This window comes from Mus caroli, unplaced genomic scaffold, assembly GCF_978045245.1.
Source record: "Mus caroli unplaced genomic scaffold, Mus_caroli_1 scaffold_15, whole genome shotgun sequence".
Lineage (NCBI taxonomy): Eukaryota > Metazoa > Chordata > Mammalia > Rodentia > Muridae > Mus > Mus caroli.
In genome coordinates this window covers 108553315-108571942 of record NW_028227270.1, presented here as the reverse complement: position 1 = coordinate 108571942, position 18628 = coordinate 108553315, and the positions used below count along the sequence as shown (strand labels likewise).

General features: G+C 41.1%; 1 protein-coding gene across 6 annotated transcripts in view; it reads right to left on the bottom strand.

The window, feature by feature from the left end:
- Positions 1 to 18628, bottom strand: part of Ryr2 (ryanodine receptor 2) — a 568461-nt gene that overhangs the window by 336735 nt on the left and 213098 nt on the right. For all 6 annotated transcript variants that reach the window (XM_085831287.1, XM_085831288.1, XM_085831289.1 and 3 more), the window contains exons 4-5: positions 15607 to 15627; positions 3102 to 3116 (exon numbers count right to left, since the gene is read on the bottom strand). In XM_085831287.1, the coding sequence (XP_085687413.1) occupies positions 3102 to 3116; positions 15607 to 15627 (36 nt within the window). The remainder of the gene's footprint in view (positions 1 to 3101; positions 3117 to 15606; positions 15628 to 18628) is intronic.

The following is an 18628-nucleotide window of genomic DNA, read 5'->3' as shown; positions in this document are numbered from 1 at the left end:
AGAAAGAAAGAAAGAAAGAGAGACATCAGAACTGCAGAGTAGCTCAGTGGTAGCGTGGTAAGGGCTGCTACCACATGAAAGCCCTGGGCGTGATTCTGAGGGAGGAGGGGAGAGAAGAAGGGGATAAAGCAGGGAAGGCGATGAGAGGAAGAGAAGTAAGGAACAGAGAAAGAAGGTGGTGAAGAGAGCAAAGGGAGGAGATGGGGAGGGGAAGGAAATCCGATTCAATAAAACTTCTATAGCACTTGGGGGCTGTCACGTGTCATGTGACTTTACAAATCCTGTGATACAGAACAACGGCCTCAGCAACAGACGAAACACGGCAAGGAGAATCTGTAGTAAGATCTCTCTCACTGTGTCTAGATATTTAAGTGGAGAAGCTTTTAAGTATATGTGCAAATATTAAACATCTGGAACGGAGAAAAATTAGTTGTTTCACAGAGAAAAAAAGTCAGAGAAATGTCTCTATGTCCAGCTTTCCCTGTTATCTAAGAATGATTGAAGGTAAAGATGAGTAGCACCCAGCACACAGGGGCATCAAGGCCAGGTGAGGTCTGACATTTCTAGACATCTGTGGGTTCTAGCTACCAGGAATCCTCTGACAGTCCTACAACCCCATGAAAACATCAAGAGTGATCCTAACAACATGAAATATGGTTTGTCCAACCCAGTCAAACACTGAGCATATAACAACCTGATAGTGAAGGGCCGGCCTCTCACTTTTGCTGGTGTGGAGACCACAAGTCTCCTGAACAAACTACCAGGCTTTAGACAGCGCCACCACATGACCCTTAGCACCAGCAATCACAAACAGGCATTCACCTGGCTAAAAAAATAGGAACTGATCATGTTCAGCAATCTCTTCCTACTAAGTGACTCCAACTGTTCTAATTGCATGCATGTGGTCTGCTTCCTGAGACGCTAAACTTGCCTCAATGTCCAATGTCTCACACTTAACAGAAATCAGAGCACAGTTCTATCATTGAGTCATAACACCTGGAGTTAACTAGTTGACCTCATTTTTCTATCTGCACAGTTTTTATGAATCAGCTCCTTCAAAGGAGCTATTAACAGATTTGGTTGATCATTGTATGCCCCTGAGGATACAGAATTGTTTAAGGGCTGAGGTAAGCAGTAAATGTTTCAATAAAAATAGTAAATGCATATTCAGCAAAAAAAAAAAAAATCTGAATTGTCAACCCAAGTTCACTGTTAATTAATATCTGCAAGGAAATGGCATATATTCATATTTTATGCTTATCATATCTCTACAACCCAAACACTTGTCATGATATATGTAATAAAGCACATAGCATTCTTTGCTTATCATTTAAACTAATGTTTTCTTCTGAAAAATAAGAGCTGAGTTACATGAATTTTCGAAGATGCCTCACATCTTTGATGAGCAGTGGCTTCAAAGAAATAAATCTGGGCTCTGTTGTCTGATGTACAGTGTCAAGTTCTTTACTATTGGTTAATGGGGCTAACCTGGGAAAAGCCACAAATGCTCGAGGGTTTGCAATGGGCATGAAAGCCTTAACTAACTCAGTCAATGGATGGGCAAGAGGACTCTATTTCAATTATTTCCTTTTCAATCTATAGCCAAGTTTCCATTCACATTTCTAGAAGTTTCTGTCTTTCAGAACAATGTCTTTCTGGGTACAAGTTGTATTAAGCCTTTACTAACTGAATACAAATAAATGCCTTTATTGCTTATGAGGTTTTACAATAAAACATCAAGCTTCTTGAATATTATATGATAATGTGGCTGAAACCACAAAAGCATTTTCAACTTCATTTTCCTCTTGCAGTATCCAACATCTTCCTTCAGGGGTGTTACCCTGTGCTTAACCTCCTAATGTCTCTCTTGAAGAGCCTCTCCTTTTCTACTTTAGTTGGGAAATAAAATAGGCCTGAATTATTTTCATTTCTAGAACAAATGTAGTGGTGGGTGCCTGTAGTTTGAATGAGAAGTGTCTCTAGGCTAGGGTATTTGACCACTTGGTCCCCTGTTGGAAGAGGTTTCAACCGTACACCCAGAGGAAGTATGTCACTTGAGGCAAGCTTGGAGAGTGTATAGCTTCATCCTGTTTCCAGTTAATTCTCTACTTCATGCTTATGGTTGAGATATGATCTCCCAAGTCTCTGCTCCTGCCACCATGCCTGCTACTTGCTTGTCATGCTTCCTCACCCCCATCTCACCTCCATCCCCCTAGCCATAATGGACTCTAATCCTCTGTAACCATAAGCTAAAATGAACTCTCTTTTGCATGTCTTCCCTCAGTGATGGACTCTAACCCTCTGGAACCATAAGCTAAAATGAACTCTCTCTCTCTCTCTCTCTCTCTCTCTCTCTCTCTCATAAATTGGTCACAGGGTTTTATCACAGCAACAGAAAAGTAACCAATATGGAATTTCTTCTAATTTCCCAATGTAAGTTCCTACTAGATTCACACAAGTGTCCTCCAAAGGCAAAGAGCCAGCATCCCTACAAAGGGAGCTTGTAATCAGGTAATAATAAAAAGAAGAAATCCCTAAAGGTGACTAACTAAACGTAACCTGTGCTCTATAACCCCAAAATGCCAAAAGTTGCTTCAGTTATAAAATCAAAACAGGCGATTTACATTTAAATGTTTACTATTTTATTTCATTTAAAATTTTTAAAGGAAAGCTATTATGGACCCAAACATAAATAAAATTCATATAACCATTTTAACTTATGAAATATCACATATAGCTACCTTAAAACTTATGGGATATTGCCTATGACAATACATAAAAAATAATAACACACGTGTGCATGATAGTGCACGCCTTTAATCATAGCACTCAGCAGGTAGAGGCAAGAAAATCTCAGAGTTTAGGCCATCTTGGTCTACAAAGTGAGTTCCAGGATATCCAGGGCTCCATAGAAAAACTCTGTCTCAACAACAACTACAACAACAAACCAACAAAACAAAACACAATGTAGGAGTATTTCATATACACACACTAAGACACATGAATTATCACATATACCCAAACTAAGACATGTGACCCATCATATATACCCACACTAAGACAGAAACTGTAACATATACAACAGAGGATCAGAGCCTCACCTTCATCATGAACTTCTGTGGAAACATAAGGAAAAGAGAGAAAGTTATTAAATACAGATCATTTCAAGGACTTAGATTTTAAATGACATATTTATCAAGATTGCATTGTTCTAATTGGAGCTATGCCAACAATAAGCAGAAAATTCACACTGCTGTTGCAACAAAACTTATATTCAACTACATGCTAGAAAAAAACGCTATAGCAAGCAAAGTCTTTCAAAAGGAATCTTTACATTAGTTAGCTGTTTTCTGTGAAAACATGCCACACTACTGAAAGCCCTGACAATGTACAACATCCAAGCACTAAGAAGGCAGTATAATCTTCCATTTATTCTCTGAAAATGCTTAAATAAAAAACCCTTCATTCCATCTCTTTTGGTGTAAATGCAGTGATAACAAGACAACTCCTCTAATTTTAGTAAAGCTGGCAGTTAAGAAGAGCCTGGTTAGGAGAATCTGAAACATGGAGCCCTGCATCCTTCATGCAAGGAACAGGAAGCAGGCTCGTAGATGCTGCCTATGATGGGAGATGCATTTCAAAAAGAGGCACGCAAAATATTTCTCCTTTTCTTGCAACAGGGCTCCTCTCGCATATTCTTTCAGAGCTTTTTCCCCTTCTGAACACATTACACATGCATCTTTCCTTGTTTTCACCAGATGTCCTCCAGTTTCCTGGATTCGTTTCTGGGAGGGCATACAGATGATAAACATTCAAGAAGAGCGAAACTGTTTGACTTCCAAACTTAGAGCTGAAGTAAGTTCTTATGAACAGATCTAAAACATATTAAGAAATATAGACATATTTCCATATCCCCAAGAGACAATCAAGGGAACATTTTTGTAAATATTAGCCACTTCCCTGAACCACACATAAACAGAAATGTGTGTATAAATAAATGGAAATTCCTCTCTGAGTAATGTCTTTCACTTTCAATATTATAAGTCCAAGGGAAATCTTTAAAGAATTTTCACTCTTTCCCGGCTCTCCTTCCCCATTGTGATTAAGGCTGCTCTGAGCTGTCATACTGCAGGCAGCAGCAGGTAAGGCAGGCAGAGCACCATAATAGGCCCAAGTGGAAGGATAAGTGATGGCGGTATGCCCAGCTCTGAACAGTTATACACCTGCCTCCAGAGTTCAGGACACATGGTGGTGAGGCAGGAGACACAAAGAGCATAAGAGCTGGGGGATGAGGAGCTGTGAAACACAAAGATGTCTTCTGGACATGGCACGGTCATTACACTCAACCTGCCCAGAGCTGTGCAGCTCTGCACAAGACCTGCATAGGATTGGCTCCATCAACATTTCATTATGGATAGGGAGGGATTCATGAGGCCCCACCCCTCCCTGAAGGAATACTGATGACAGTCAATGATTTGGGGGGGGGGGTGTCATTTTATCCAGTAGTGTAGCCACTTGGTAAGTTGCCCTTCATCCATTAAATAATCTTCTACCCCTGCTTAGTCAAGCAAATCTAATTAAACCCTGTGAACCACACACAAAGGTAGTGTGTGTGCGTGTATGTGTGTGTGTGTAAATATACATGTAATTTACATATGTATCTGTAGACATATGTAATATATACATATATATGTATATGTGTATATATGTGTGTGTATATATGTGTGTGTATATATATGTATATACCACTTGGTCCCCTGTTAGAAGAGGTTTTCCATATATATATGGAAGAGGTTTTCAGTAAGAAAGACAGGTATAGGAATGGGGTAAAATTGACTTAAATGTATAAATGTACAGAACTGTCCAAGAAAACATAAAAAGAATTTTTATTTTTCACTTAGAAAACAGAGGCAGATAGTTATAAAAAATGTAACTGATACTAGTGGTGAATGACAGCTTGAAAATTACTTCCCATGCAAAACCAAAAACTATATACCTTCATGTTATCTGGCAATATTAGATGTCCTGGCTAGCCTTCATTGCCAAGGTGACACAGCCTAGGGGAGTCTTAGCGGAGAGGCCTCAGCAGAGGAATTGCCTAGGTCAGACTAGCCTGTGGGTATGTCTATGAGGGATTGTCTGGGTCGTTAATTCTTGCAGTAGGACAAGTCACTACTATTATTCCCTAGACAAGTGGTCCTGTTGTATAAGAAACCTAGTTAAGCTTGAAAGAGTATGAGCCAATAAGTAGCCTTCCTTATGGTTCTACCTTGACTTCCTTCAGTGATGCACTATGACCTGGAAGTATAAAACTAAGCCTTCCTCCCCAATTGTTTTATCACAGCAATAGAGATCAAAATGGTAATAGTACCCAATAAGGGGATGGGAAAATAATTTTCATGTTATTCTTAAAAGAAAGAAACAAAAACATCCAACATTTTTCTATGGCACATGATTATGAGTGGTACTACTTGTAGATTTTAATTGAGCTAGGTTTGGGAATTTTCCAGTTTGCCATGACCAGTTCCCTAAGTTAACTATTTTACAGTGGCAGCAAGTGTTTTGACAAGTGTCCAGCAGAGTTGCTCAGGTCTGGTTGTCAGAATACACAGGTTAAATGACACCAAGAAAAGTAACAGAGTGGGAGGAAGACCTGACCATGCAACGGACTAGAACAGACTAAATGGAATGAAGGAAGAACAGCACACGTGAATGGCACTCAGCTTTCCCGAGACAGCCAAAAGCAGGAAAGACTGGTTTTATCAAGACAACCTTCTTTTCCCCCCAAATCTCTTGGATAACTTGGCTTAAGTTGTAACTATAACAGGTGATTATAGCATTAAAGATATTCCAAAGTGGTCACTCATGGGCAAGAAGAAAAGCAGAATGCACTATAACAAGAGGAATGGATGTATTAGTTTGGTACCCGTCCAAACACTAAAGTCTAGCAAAGACAACAGCAACCAAATCAACTAAGAAAAGGATCTTTAAAAAGGAGATGGCAAGGTGGGAAAGGCAACTGAGGCAGAAAGATACTGAAAGACATAACCTCTCTCAGTGCTGAGAACAATGAGTTTATGCCTAAAATACATATAATGAAAGATAAACTGAATTAAATTCACTTGTGAAAATTTCTCTGGGCATAAACTAAAATTTCACTAGAGAAAGCATGGGCACATCGCATGGGTCCTGACCCACTTCCTGTTCTGGTAGAAGGTTTTAGATGGTGTGGAAGGACTTTCAAACTCTGGGCTAGAAAAGGCATTGAATGCTCAAAGCATGGTGAACATTTCTGTGTGAGCAAGCCAGTAAGCAGCACCCCTCCATGGCCTCTCCATCAGCTCCTGTCTCCAGGTTCCTACCTTGCTTGAGTTCCTGCCCTCACTGTTTTTGATAATTATAGTTTTTGAACTGTGAGTGAAATAAACTCTTTTTTCCCAAAGTTGCTCCTGGTCATGGTGTTTCATTGCAGCAACAGTAACACTAACTAAGAAACTGTTTACGTGGAAACACAAAGCTTTGGTTTTGGGTGCAAAACTACATGTGGCAGTCATGCAGTATCTAGGGTTAATTCAGTTCCTTCAGATCTCACAGATGATGGGAAAGTTCCCTCCAGACAGAGCAAGAGCTGAGGCATGACTGCCCACACCTTCACTAACATAAAAACAGGGAGAGAAATTCACTTAACACACACAGAGGTGATGACATTGGACAAATGGCTGACTGAATTCTACAGAATCCCCTGTGGTCATCCAATGCCATAGATCTAAGAGACTCTAGGTGGTATTCTTGGGGAACACAAATGGTTACCAGGAGAAAACCAAGTAAAATCACAATGTTTATGCTGATAGCACTTGGGTGTGTACACACACACACACACACACACACACACAATTATGTTCAGTCTTGTCCCCAATTCAAAGCCAGGAACAGTCGCTCAGGGACCACATTCACTGTGAGAGTTTGTAGCTTAGCCTTGCTCTCTTTAACTGTTAGTAATGTAAAACAGTGTGACAGCCATTCTCGGCTGTCAACTACACCTGGAAGTATAACCCAAAAGTGGATACACACTTGTGAGGGATTTTTGTTTAATTTGAACTAGAAAGATCCACATCGAATCTGGATCTCTGAGGTAGGAAGGCATGCCTTTAATATAGATCTTATGAGCTGGGAGAACATCAATCTAATCCAGGTCTTTAATTCTATTCTGGCCCATGCCTCTGCTAGAAGTCTATATAAAATCAGCTGATATATCCAGCCTTATAGACTGGGCAACTCCTGGATTCTTGGACTTCCCATTCCCAGCCAGCCATTGTTGGATTAGCTGTACCGTGGCCAGTAAGTGATGCTAGTATGTATGTATATATGTGAACATATATGTATATGTGTGTGTGTGTATATAGCTAGATACATATAGGGACTGGAAAGAGGGGAGAGAGAGAAACTGCAGTCAAGATAAAATCAAACAAATGTTAATAATTCTGGGCCACTGAGATGTCTCAGCAAGTAATGTTTGCCACCAAGCCTGAGAGTTACAGGAAAGAATGGATTCTATATCTAGATGGAGGCATTCCCTTGTCCCTCCCTTAAGTTAATTCTGTTGGGCTGGTTCCCTCAGAAAGGTGAGTTCTTTGTTAGATAATGCACTCAGTCCCAGAATGCCACCCCAGTGTAGCCCCTACCAGCCCCCATAATAGGGGCTAAGCTGGGTCTGCCTGCCTTTCTGAGTCTTGACTCAGAAAAGTGAAACTATTTCTTTTTTTCTCTAATTCTCTTTCTGATGTTTGCCAGAGCCTATTGTGCCTTCTCTGGTGTGTGAGCTTGCTCTCTCTCTCTCTCTCTCTCTCTCTCTCTCTCTCTCTCTCTCTGTCTCTCTCTCACTCATCCCCCTCATTGCCATGTGCTGATATCCAACACCAGTTTATCACAAACAAATAGAGCATTTTCCCTCTTCAGGGGAAGTTTTATGATGCTTGCCTGCCCTGGGGCTTTTCTTTTAAATTTTTCTAATATTCTTAACTTCCTTATTATTCCTATAAAGTTCCCTCCTTACTATGTGGCTGACTGCTACCATGTGAGCGACCTCCAAGTTGGCTCATCTCCTCCACTGGTCTCCTGAGTCATCTTCAAATCCAAAGTGCACTTGCCCTGGGGAATTCTTTTACATTCTCATAATTTATCCTTGAACTTCTGCTTGACTTCCAGCTTAATATTGTTTATTGGTGAGACTAAGAACCCACCAGAGCAGACTCTAATGTCCCTGGTATCACTGGTGACCCCACTTGAACTCCCCAAGATTTCCAGTCACACTTCTTTCCTGCCCCTTAATCCTTTAATTGGCAGAGAAAAAGAATCCATTTCTATACCCGTAGAAGGAAGGCATCAACCGGAATTAAGTTTTAATGGAACTTACATGGTAGACGGAGAGAACCAGTTCCCACCAGTTAACCTTCACTCATGCACTGTGGTGCTTGTACCCCACAAAACACATACACACACACACTCACACACACACACACACACACACACACACACACACACACACACACATACTATGAATGAATGGATGGATTAATGAATGAATGAAACAATTATTTTTAAATTATTACTTATATCTAAGACTCTCTTTTATAATCTTTATGTACATTTTTACTGGAAGATGCCCCCAAAAAGTGTCTAGACAGAGAGTTGGCAACCAAGGACCATGCACTAAGGAATCTTATTATTCAAAGGATCTGGGTGTAAGACTGAGGGAGGTGCAGGATTGGGAGAAGCTCTGTATGGGTTCCTCGGGGAGAATCTAAAACACCCTGTTCCACCCAGAAGATGCTCAAAGTCAGACCTTAATGACATCCTGTCTCTCCGCTTGTGATAAGATGTAAGGATTTGCCATAATGTTCCATCTCCCACCTCCCCTCTCTTCCCTGTGAGTGAAGCAGCTTCACTGTGTTGAGAAAAAGAAGTTTCTTCACCATCAAAGATTTGGGTGTGTCAGTGGCTGTATTTAATTAATGATGCTTATAATGTGTTTTAGAGTATAAACATCATCTAACACGGATAATCCCAAGCTCAAAGTGTACCCATTATATATCACAGAATAATAATCTATAGATGTAGTATTTGTGGGAAATGTCAACCTCTGCTCTTATGATGAACATATTTCATATGCTTTGTTGACTTTCTAAGGCTTCCCTACTGAAAATATCTAATACTTCATGATAAGAAGGGCAGGTAATTACATGCTCTAGGGAGTATCAAAACAGGGTTTAGAGTTCAACCCATAAAGAACAGTTATACACAGGACACCTCCCACAGACACACTTCTGTGTCAATCACGTTGCCAGCACTCTGTGTCAATTATTGGCATCTGGCTGAGCATACATGTGTGGGTATGCTTTAAAAGAATGCAGCATACTTTGGAGCAGATATGTGTCAACTATTGTCATTTCCAACCTATCAGTAACTCGGTATAGACAGCATTTAAATGGTCTGTTTTTGCTTTGGCTGAAACAGAATTGACAGAAATATGTTTTCATAATTGCCCAGTTCTGCTTCGGAAGGAAATAAATGGTGCTGATAAATGATAGTAAGACCTGGCATTCTGTCTCAGAGACACACGCATACATTAGAGTGCTCAGGAATACCTGAACTAAGAAGTCAATAGCTACCCACAGCTTCCTTCCTTCCCCAGCTGGTCTCGGAAGAGAATTTTTCTTGATATAAAATGCTACAGTTATCTTTATGTAAGATATATGGGTCAAAACAACTGAAGACATATGAAGTCTAAGCTGTATACCAAGATTGCCACTGACAAACCAATAATCACCTACCTCAGGAGATGGGATGCTTTATGTATCTTGAGCATGAGTGAACCTTGATAAGGTTTTTCACATACCCCCATATGATAGCTGAGTCTGGGACGATTTGTGTTATGAAGTTAGGAAACATTTTAAGTGACTTTATATTTTAATATGTATAGCAATGTACATTTTAAAAAGTTAGATAGAAGGAGTCACTTGACCTACAAATATTATATATCATATGTGACAATTTTGGTGTAGTTTATTCTCTTCTTATCCCCTCCCACAACCTGAAATCCTTGGCTTTCATGTTGGAAACTGTCATGGTCTGAATATGCTTGGTCCAGGAAGTGGCACTATTTGGCAGTGTGGCCTTGTTGGAGTAGGTGCATCACTGTGGGTGTGGGCTTAAGACCCTCACCCTAGCTGCCTGGAAGTCAGTCTTCCACTAGCCGCCTTCAGATGAAGATGTAGAACTCTCAGCTCCTTCTGTACCACACCTGCCTGGATGTTGCCCTGCTCCTCCCTTGATGATAATGGTCTGAATCTCTGAACCTGTAAGCCACCCCAGTTAAATGTTTTCCTTTATAAGACTTGCCTTGGTCATGGTGTCTATTCACAGCAGTAAAACCCTAACACAGAAGTCAACACCAAGGTTAGGAAAAGGGCAGGGCAGGATAGGGTAGGAGAAATTAATAGTTAAATATTCTATATACCAAGACTCAGAAATAACATTCTCTTTATAACATGTGAAGGGTTATATTGTATAACTCAATGGATGTATGCTTAAACAAGTGCAAAGATGCTCCAAAAAGAAAGGGGAGAAGTTGAAGACTGAGGGGAGAAATGGGGGAGAAAAGGATGAAGGAAAGAAAGATAAGAAGGAAGTCAAGGAATGACAGAAACAGAAAAGGAAAGAGAAATAAAGGGATGAGGAAGTGGACAGAGAACAGAGGTGAAGAGGAGAGGCAAGGGCATGAAAGAAAGGGAGATAGGGAGGAGAAGAGTAGGAAGATGAAGGATCGGAAAGGGAGCAAGAGAAGGGAAGAGGGAATAAGAAGAGAGTGAGGGAAAGAAATGAGAAAGAGAAGGAAAATGAGAAATGGACAGTGGGAAGGAAAAAGAGGGGAATAAAGGAGAGAGAAGGAGAAAGGGAAAAGAAAGGGAAGCAAATAGAGAGGGAAGGGTGTAAGAGTGAAGAAAAAGATGGAGGAAGAGGAGAGAGGGAGGGAGGGAAGGAGAGAGGAAGGAAAAAGGGGAAAAGGAAGAAGAGGGGAAAAGACAAGAGCACAAAGGACAGACAGATCAGAGAGGGGAAGGAAAAGGAAAGAGAAGAGGAGAGGGGGAGGGAAGACAAAAGGGAGGAGTGAAGAACAGAGGGAAAGGGAGGAAAGGAACAAGTTCCATGGAAGAAAGGAGAGGGGCAAGGAAGAGGAGCTTGAACCTTGAGGAAGCTATTCAGGTTCATAGTACAAGAAAATCCAGAGGCATCATTTTAATTTCCTATGATATATATATATATATATATATATATATATATATATATAATGTGTATATGAATATGTTTATGATTTATAAGGTTCCTAAGAGCTTTATCTGGACTGCTGAAGACATGGCATGCAAGCCAGTGTATACATATGAAGATGGGGAACCCATGAAAGAAAAGAGCAATGGCACCCATCCCACTGCTGACCACCCCCTAGCCAGGTGCTGTAGGAGCATGGTGACAGTCCACCTGCTTCCATCAGCAGACCATCGACTCAGCAGGATGTCAGCAGGCAACAGGCCAAGAAGACGGCGCCTTAGATAAAGAGGGATTAGGCTGGGAGTCTTGCTTCCCTTCAGGAGCATCACAGTGCCCTCACCACAACTCAGGTAGTATCAGGTTCACTCTTGTCCCCAGGAGCTGGAACGCAGTAGACTAGTGATTCATGAAGACCAAAGGCTGAAAGGATCCATATAGTTCCTAAGGCATAGCATCTGCGAACAGACTGCACTGCCCACAAATATCTTGGGCAGCGTGGGCAGATCTAGTGTAAGATTGTCCTGGACACACCAGACCAGACAGAGTAGATCCATGAGAATGTAGCAGGAGAATCAACATCCATGATGGAAGCTCCCCAAAGATGCCCAGCAAGGCCCTGAAAAATGAAAGGACTCTGGAATCAGAAGCCTTTCAGCCAGCCTTGAGTTCTTCTCTTTCCAGCACACATGGAAAGGATACAGAACAGGATCATGAAAACCTGGCAGGGCACAGTAGAGGTTACTTCTCATACCCATTGCCTCAGGGATGTAGCCAGAGTGACCTGGGATCCCTAACTAAGCAAAACTTCAAAGAGCCAGAGGTTTGTCCCAGTAGGGCATCATGATGACTGCCATGATGAGACTAGTGTGATAGAAATGATCATGGCACACTACATCTGTGACTATGAGTAAGGCTATAGTAGTTGGAAACAAGGGGCATAGAAGAATGCACCCACAGAGCAATGTGAGCAGATCCTAGCTTCTGTGTATACCAATTATTTCCAAGATAAAACACCCCATCCTGCAGGTGAAGCTGATTAAAAGGCAGAGTTTTCTAAAGGGGGGGTGAAACATTTTGTCCTTCAGAGAAACTTGTAAAACTCAGGAAGTAAACAACTCAAAGCCTTCAGGAAGTTCCTGAAACTGAGCAGATTCTCTAGGTCTCTCCCTCCCAAAACATGTATAAATAGTAAGGGTTGCTGAGACTCATTCTGAGGTCATTTGAGCTGTCTGGAAGAGGCTCTTTCTAACCTGCAGAGCTCCCTCCTCTGGGTTTCCAGCTTTTCTAAAGCTGTCATCTATGTCATCCATGCTGGGTGAGTTTTGGTGATATATCTTTGAGTCATTTCTGCTCTTCTAAGCAATCCAATGAAGCTCCCTGGCTGACCAAGCTGGACTTTGATAGAATCCTCTCTTCATTCTGTCATCAATTCTGGTAGAGACCAGAGGTGAATGGACATGTGTTCCCTTCTCCCCAGAACAGAGTCACACAACACCAGGGAGTTATTTCCAACTGCCCTTCTATGACAGTATATCTGTCACAGTAGAATCTCAAAGTTCAAATGACAAGTGGGTGAGATCTGAATTATACAGAAAGAGGTCACCAAAAGGGACCATCACAGTCTGAACAACACAGACCCTGCCGAGGCTGCTTCTCAATGAGTGCACATTTCAGTAAGAATGTGTGTAACTCTCGACAGCGTGCTAACACTCGGGAATAAAAAGAGACCACATAACTAGCCAGCAGGCACACAAAGCCTTACAACGTTCAGTTCAGTGGTGTTTCCACGACCTCCTCAGAACTAGTAAGCAATTTCTAACATAAAAGTCACACCAGAAAGTCAACATTAAGATGAGAAGTCATCATGGATAATGAAGGTAAGTGTGATCAGGGGAGTGGATTGAAAGCAACTGAGCACAAAGACCAATGGTTGCAAAGGCTTTCAAGCAGCAGGGAGCAGGCAACTCTCTCTCTCTCTCTCTCTCTCTCTCTCTCTCTATTTTACATAGTTGACTTTTGAAAGAATTAAGAGTGTCTTGAGTGGATACTGAAGAAAGTATCAGTCTAGACACAGCACAGAAATGCTGCAGTGGAAATGAAGGGTACAGATACACAGAGAAAGAGAAATGTTGAACATGTTGATATTGAGGGAGTAGGGACTGGCTGGGAGTAGAGTACTGGCTGGTTTTGTGTGGCAAGTCGACACAAGCTGGAGTTATCAGTTATCAGAGAAAAGAGCCTCTCTTGAGGAAATGCCTCCATGAGATCCAGCTGTAAAGCATTTTCTCAATTAGTGATCAAGGGTGGGAGGGCCCATTGTGGGTGGTGCCATCCCTGGATTGGTAGTCCTGGGCTCTTTAAGAAAGCAAGCTGAGCAAGCCAGTAAGGAACATCCCTCCATGACCTCTGCATCAGCTCCTGTTTCCTGACCTACTTGAGTTCCAGTCCTGACTTCCTTTGGTGATAAACAGCAGTATGGAATTGTAAGCTGAATAAACCCTTTCCTCCCCAACTTGCTTCTTGGTCATGATGTTTTGTGCAGGAATAGAAATCCTGACTAAGACAGAGATTAATCAAGGAGGTGTCATAGCTGTGCTTGGAAAGAGTCTATTCCCCACCAGGAAAAGTTTGAGCATGGGTCAGAATTTGTCACAGAGGAAAGTATCCATACAATTTTAGATTTTGGGGAAGAAAAAAAAAGCCAGGTGTGGTGGTGCACACCTTTAATCCCAGCACTCAGGAGGCAGAGGCAGGCAGATTTCTGAGTTCGAGGCCAAGCCTGGTCTACAAAGTGAGTTCCAGGACAGCCAGGACTACACAGAGAAACCCTGTTTCAAAAAGGATAGCCCGGCAAGTCAGCAGTAGTTTAAGATATGGAAGTTTTAAATTTTCCTAGTACTATATACATAATATGGATGTTCTCAAAGAGCAGTGTAGATGTCATCAACATGGAAATGTTAAGTTTCATCATTAGAAATTTCTCAGATGTAAGTGGCTGCAAGAGGAACCAAGGGAGGAAGAAACTGGGACCATCCACATGGACATGCAGTTTTCGGGGATCACTTTGAAAGGCCCCTGGGGCAGTGTGGGTGAGGTGAGGAAACACCAAACACTGTACTAAAAGAAACAGCCCCGGGCTGGTGAGATGGCTCAGTGGGTAAGAGCACCCGACTGCTCTTCCAGAGGTCCAGAGTTCAAATCCCAGCAACCACATGGTGGCTCACAACCATCCGTAACGAGATCTGGCGCCCTCTTCTGGAGTTTCTGAGGACAGCTACAGTGTACTTACATATAATAAATAAATAAATCTTTAAAAAAAAAAAAAGAAAAAAGAAACAGCCCCAACATTAGGCTGGAAAGAGCTGGCCCTCAAGATAAAGATGAAGAAAACCAGGCCCAAAATAAGGATGGATGTCCATGGCAAAATGGAGTAGTAACGTTAGTCTGTCTCCAGAGACCACTCCTATGAAGTTAAAAGCAAGTCAAAGCAACACAGTAAGGAAAGGTGTCACCGCTTTGTACTGGGGGAACAAACTGAGTGGGGGTATCAACCCTGCCATTAAAGATCTACCCTCAGACCTTGGAGTATTAACAGAAGGGACCTGGATCCTTTGCTAAATGGATCTAAGCTGATCCCTGCTCTTCTTTTTCTCTTCCCACTCACCCACACCTCATTTCCCTGTCTCTCTTTTCTTTCCTTACCAATTTTTCCTAACGGATAAAGAAACAGTAAGTACCAATGCCATTGTACCATAACATAAGTCGCTGACAATGCTGGCCTCAGACTGTCTCCAGACATCTGTAACTACCCTTCTGTAGGGTAAAGCCATTCACTTTTCCTCTTCATTTTTCAAGTTTGCACCGATACAGGAAAAGCCTTGCAGTTTTCTCTACAAAACGTGGAAGAACACTGAACCTGCACTGCAGCGTTTTTGAGATGGAACATTCACTTCTGTTTAACAGGACATATTGAATATTGGAAACAAAAGCCTTCCTGTGGCCAGAGGCACACTGACATTTGTATAATTAAGGCCAATTATGTAAAAACAATCTGGTTTGGGAGTGGAGAGTCCTTTGAAGGAGCCTGTTGATGGTGATGATAATTCAGAGACACAAAAGGTGCTAACTGGTGACCTGTGAAATGTATTCATTGTAGCCGAGCAGTTAGTTCAAACACTAAAGGAAGCTATGCTAGGAAGCAAAATTAAAAAGCTCAGAGGCAGCTGCGAGCATGCGCTTTTCAGCCACAAAAGTCCTTTGTAAATGCAGGGGAACACATACCCATTTTTCCACATCCACCTGCTGTGAAAAGAAAAAGCCGGAAAAAAAATTTAAAAAACAAAACAAAACAGAAGCTCCTAACAATGTTTCCGATGGCTGCCTAAGTCAACTAAACGTGACCCCAGACCCGAAAACCACTTCCGTTTTAAAGAACACACAACAGTGTTCCAACTTTTCATTACCAGCAGTTCACCTCAGTGCACAAGAGCAATCTCAGTTAATGAAGCAGCCCCACGGGTATTCTGCTAATCAGGAAGGAGGTCCAGAAGACAGCCCAGTGAGCTGGAGGGCGAGCTGAGCTGCGATGGATTCCCAAGCACCGGCTGCCACAGTCCGATGTTAAGAACCCCTCCCACCAAGCTCCACTTAATTGTAAAGAGAAATGACCACCGGGACACACAGTGCTTCATGCTAACTTCCCGTACAACAGTAAAAGCAAAATTCCTCTTACCTCATTCTTTTGAGCATAACATAAAATTCCATAATGGAAAAAAAAAAAAAACATACTTTGTCAAGTAATTCTGCAATGACACTCAGAGTGATTTAAATTATTTTTATTAGTGAAATGCTGGTGTTCTAATCATAGTGTGACTCTTTAAAGAAATAAGGTAGGTGACATTGATATTATACCCTCAGTGTAAAAACAAAAATTCAAAATCACATGTCAAGAAGAATGCCTTTTAGAATACTCTTGGACTCCACTCTGAAGGGACACACTCAGTTCTAAAGTTAAATCCCCACCACTGCCCCAGGGATAGAATGTGTGATTTGTGTCCTGTGAAAAACGATGTTTACTACCGACTCATGCATAAATTACTTTAGTTCTCAATTTTTCCTTAGAGTTTTCCTTAGAAAATTTTATCAATCAGATAAAGTGCTAAAGCCATTTAAGGAGAAATCCAGGGTGTGGCTAAGTATCTCCACCTCTTTTTTGTTTTGTTTTGTTTTGGTTTTTTTGTTTGTTTGTTTTGTTTTTCTGAGACAGGGTTTCTCTGTATAGCCCTGGCTGTCCTGGAACTCACTTTGTAGACCTGGCTGGCCTCGAACTCAGAAATCTGCCTGCCTCTGCCTCCCGAGTGCTGGGATTAAAGGCATGCGTCACCACGCCCTGCTCAGTATCCTCACCTCTTATAAGCAACATTTGTCAAATGTTATAAAATGTTGTTGACACTGAGCATGGTGGCACAGTCCTTTAATCCCAGTACTCAGGAGATAAAGGCAGCCAATCTCAGTGAGTTTGAGGTCAATCTGGTCTACACAGTGAATTCCAGGCCAGCCAGAGCTACATAATGAAACCGTGTCTACAAATAAACAAACAGTAAATGGAAAGAAAAATCAACCTACATAAAGCCCTTACGAAATGCCAATGATCTTTTAGCACAGAGCATCCTGACTGTCTGAGGGATGTTTAGTTTCCAGAGGCATCTGCTCTAAGGTAACTCGCTTACACTCTAAGGAAGTGTACACTGCTCTTCTGAAGGTCCTGAGTTCAAGTCCCAGCACCCACATGGTAACTCACAACAGTCTGGGGTCTTCAGGTGTGCAGATGTGCATGCAAACTATATATATATATCTCTGTGTGTGTGTGTGTCTGTGTGTGTCTCTGTGTGTGTATTAAAAAGAGAAGTCACTTTCTGAAAAGGAAACAAAAAGAAAAAAGAAAGCTGTCATAGTGAAACCCAATTCTTTGCAAGGTAAAATGAAAGAAAATTGTAATTCAGCTGTCACATACTATCCTGCCTCCAAATGGACCAATCTTATATGTGTAGTCTTACAAGAAAAAGAATTTAAACAGTTATTTCTTTTTCATATTTACCAGGAAAATTTTAATACTATAAATAATTATCAAAATACATGATACCATCATGTTTACATTTCAATGCTAGACAGTCACATAGCACATAGGCTTGTATATACAAGAGCAAAAATAAACACTGTAAGATTTATCAGAAGACAGACTTGGGGATCAAGTCATCAAGTCGTAGTTAACTGTGACTACAGGAGTTTTAATAATTATACATCGGGAGTTGTTGAGAACGACATGACCCAGCCTCTCTCCAAATACTCAGAGACAGACACTTAGCAACAGCGAGAGCTAGGCAGTGAACAGTCAGCTAGACACACAAGACAAGGACCACTATAATAACACACAAGCCAGGCAGAATGATGTCATGACACAGCTCTTGTCAAAGTCAGCATTAGTCACTTTTTGCAATTCCAGCAAATAGTGAGGAGAGAAAAAAAAAAAAAAACAATTTCCATGGGAGTAATCAAGAAATTCACATACACAAAAGAAAAATCTCCAAAAAACCTGATCAGTTTTAGAATCTAAGTAACCACCAAATTCATAAAAACATAGGAGAAAAAATGGACATTTTTCTAAGAATTTATTATATGACTGGGGGTTGTCATTTTTTGTTTGTTTGTTTTCTTTTTTTAAGACAAGATTTCATGTAGCTCAGGCTTTAACTTCCTGTGTGGCTGAGAGTGACCTTGGATTTCTAATCGTCCTACCCTACTTCCCACATGCTAGGATTACAGCCTGGCCTGGTTAGTTTATTCAGGAATGAAGTAGAATCCAGGGCCTTGTGTATACTAGGCTATATCTGTAGCTCTGATTATGTGGAAGTTTAAAGAAATACCTTAATTCTATCATGCTAGAGAAAATACTATAATATTTGTAGCAGATTATACTAGGTGTTTTATCATATGATCATTAATAAAAAGAGCAACCTCATTTTAAAAACAAAACAAAATTCTCTTAGAAGAAATGTTCATTTAAATGTCAGCTTGACTTAGCATAAGACGCAGCCAAAATATAAAATAACTCAAGCTGAAATTGTATCATCAAAAGAAAATCACCAGATAGTTCTTATACTGTCTTTATTTTGGGTTTATGTTTTAATTATGAGCAGATTCACAAAAGCCAGAAATCACATGACCTTACACAGTTTGTTGCTACTGCTTCTTGGAACTCTCTATGTCATTTTCCTTGAGATGGTGTTGTGCAGTTATTCCTCCA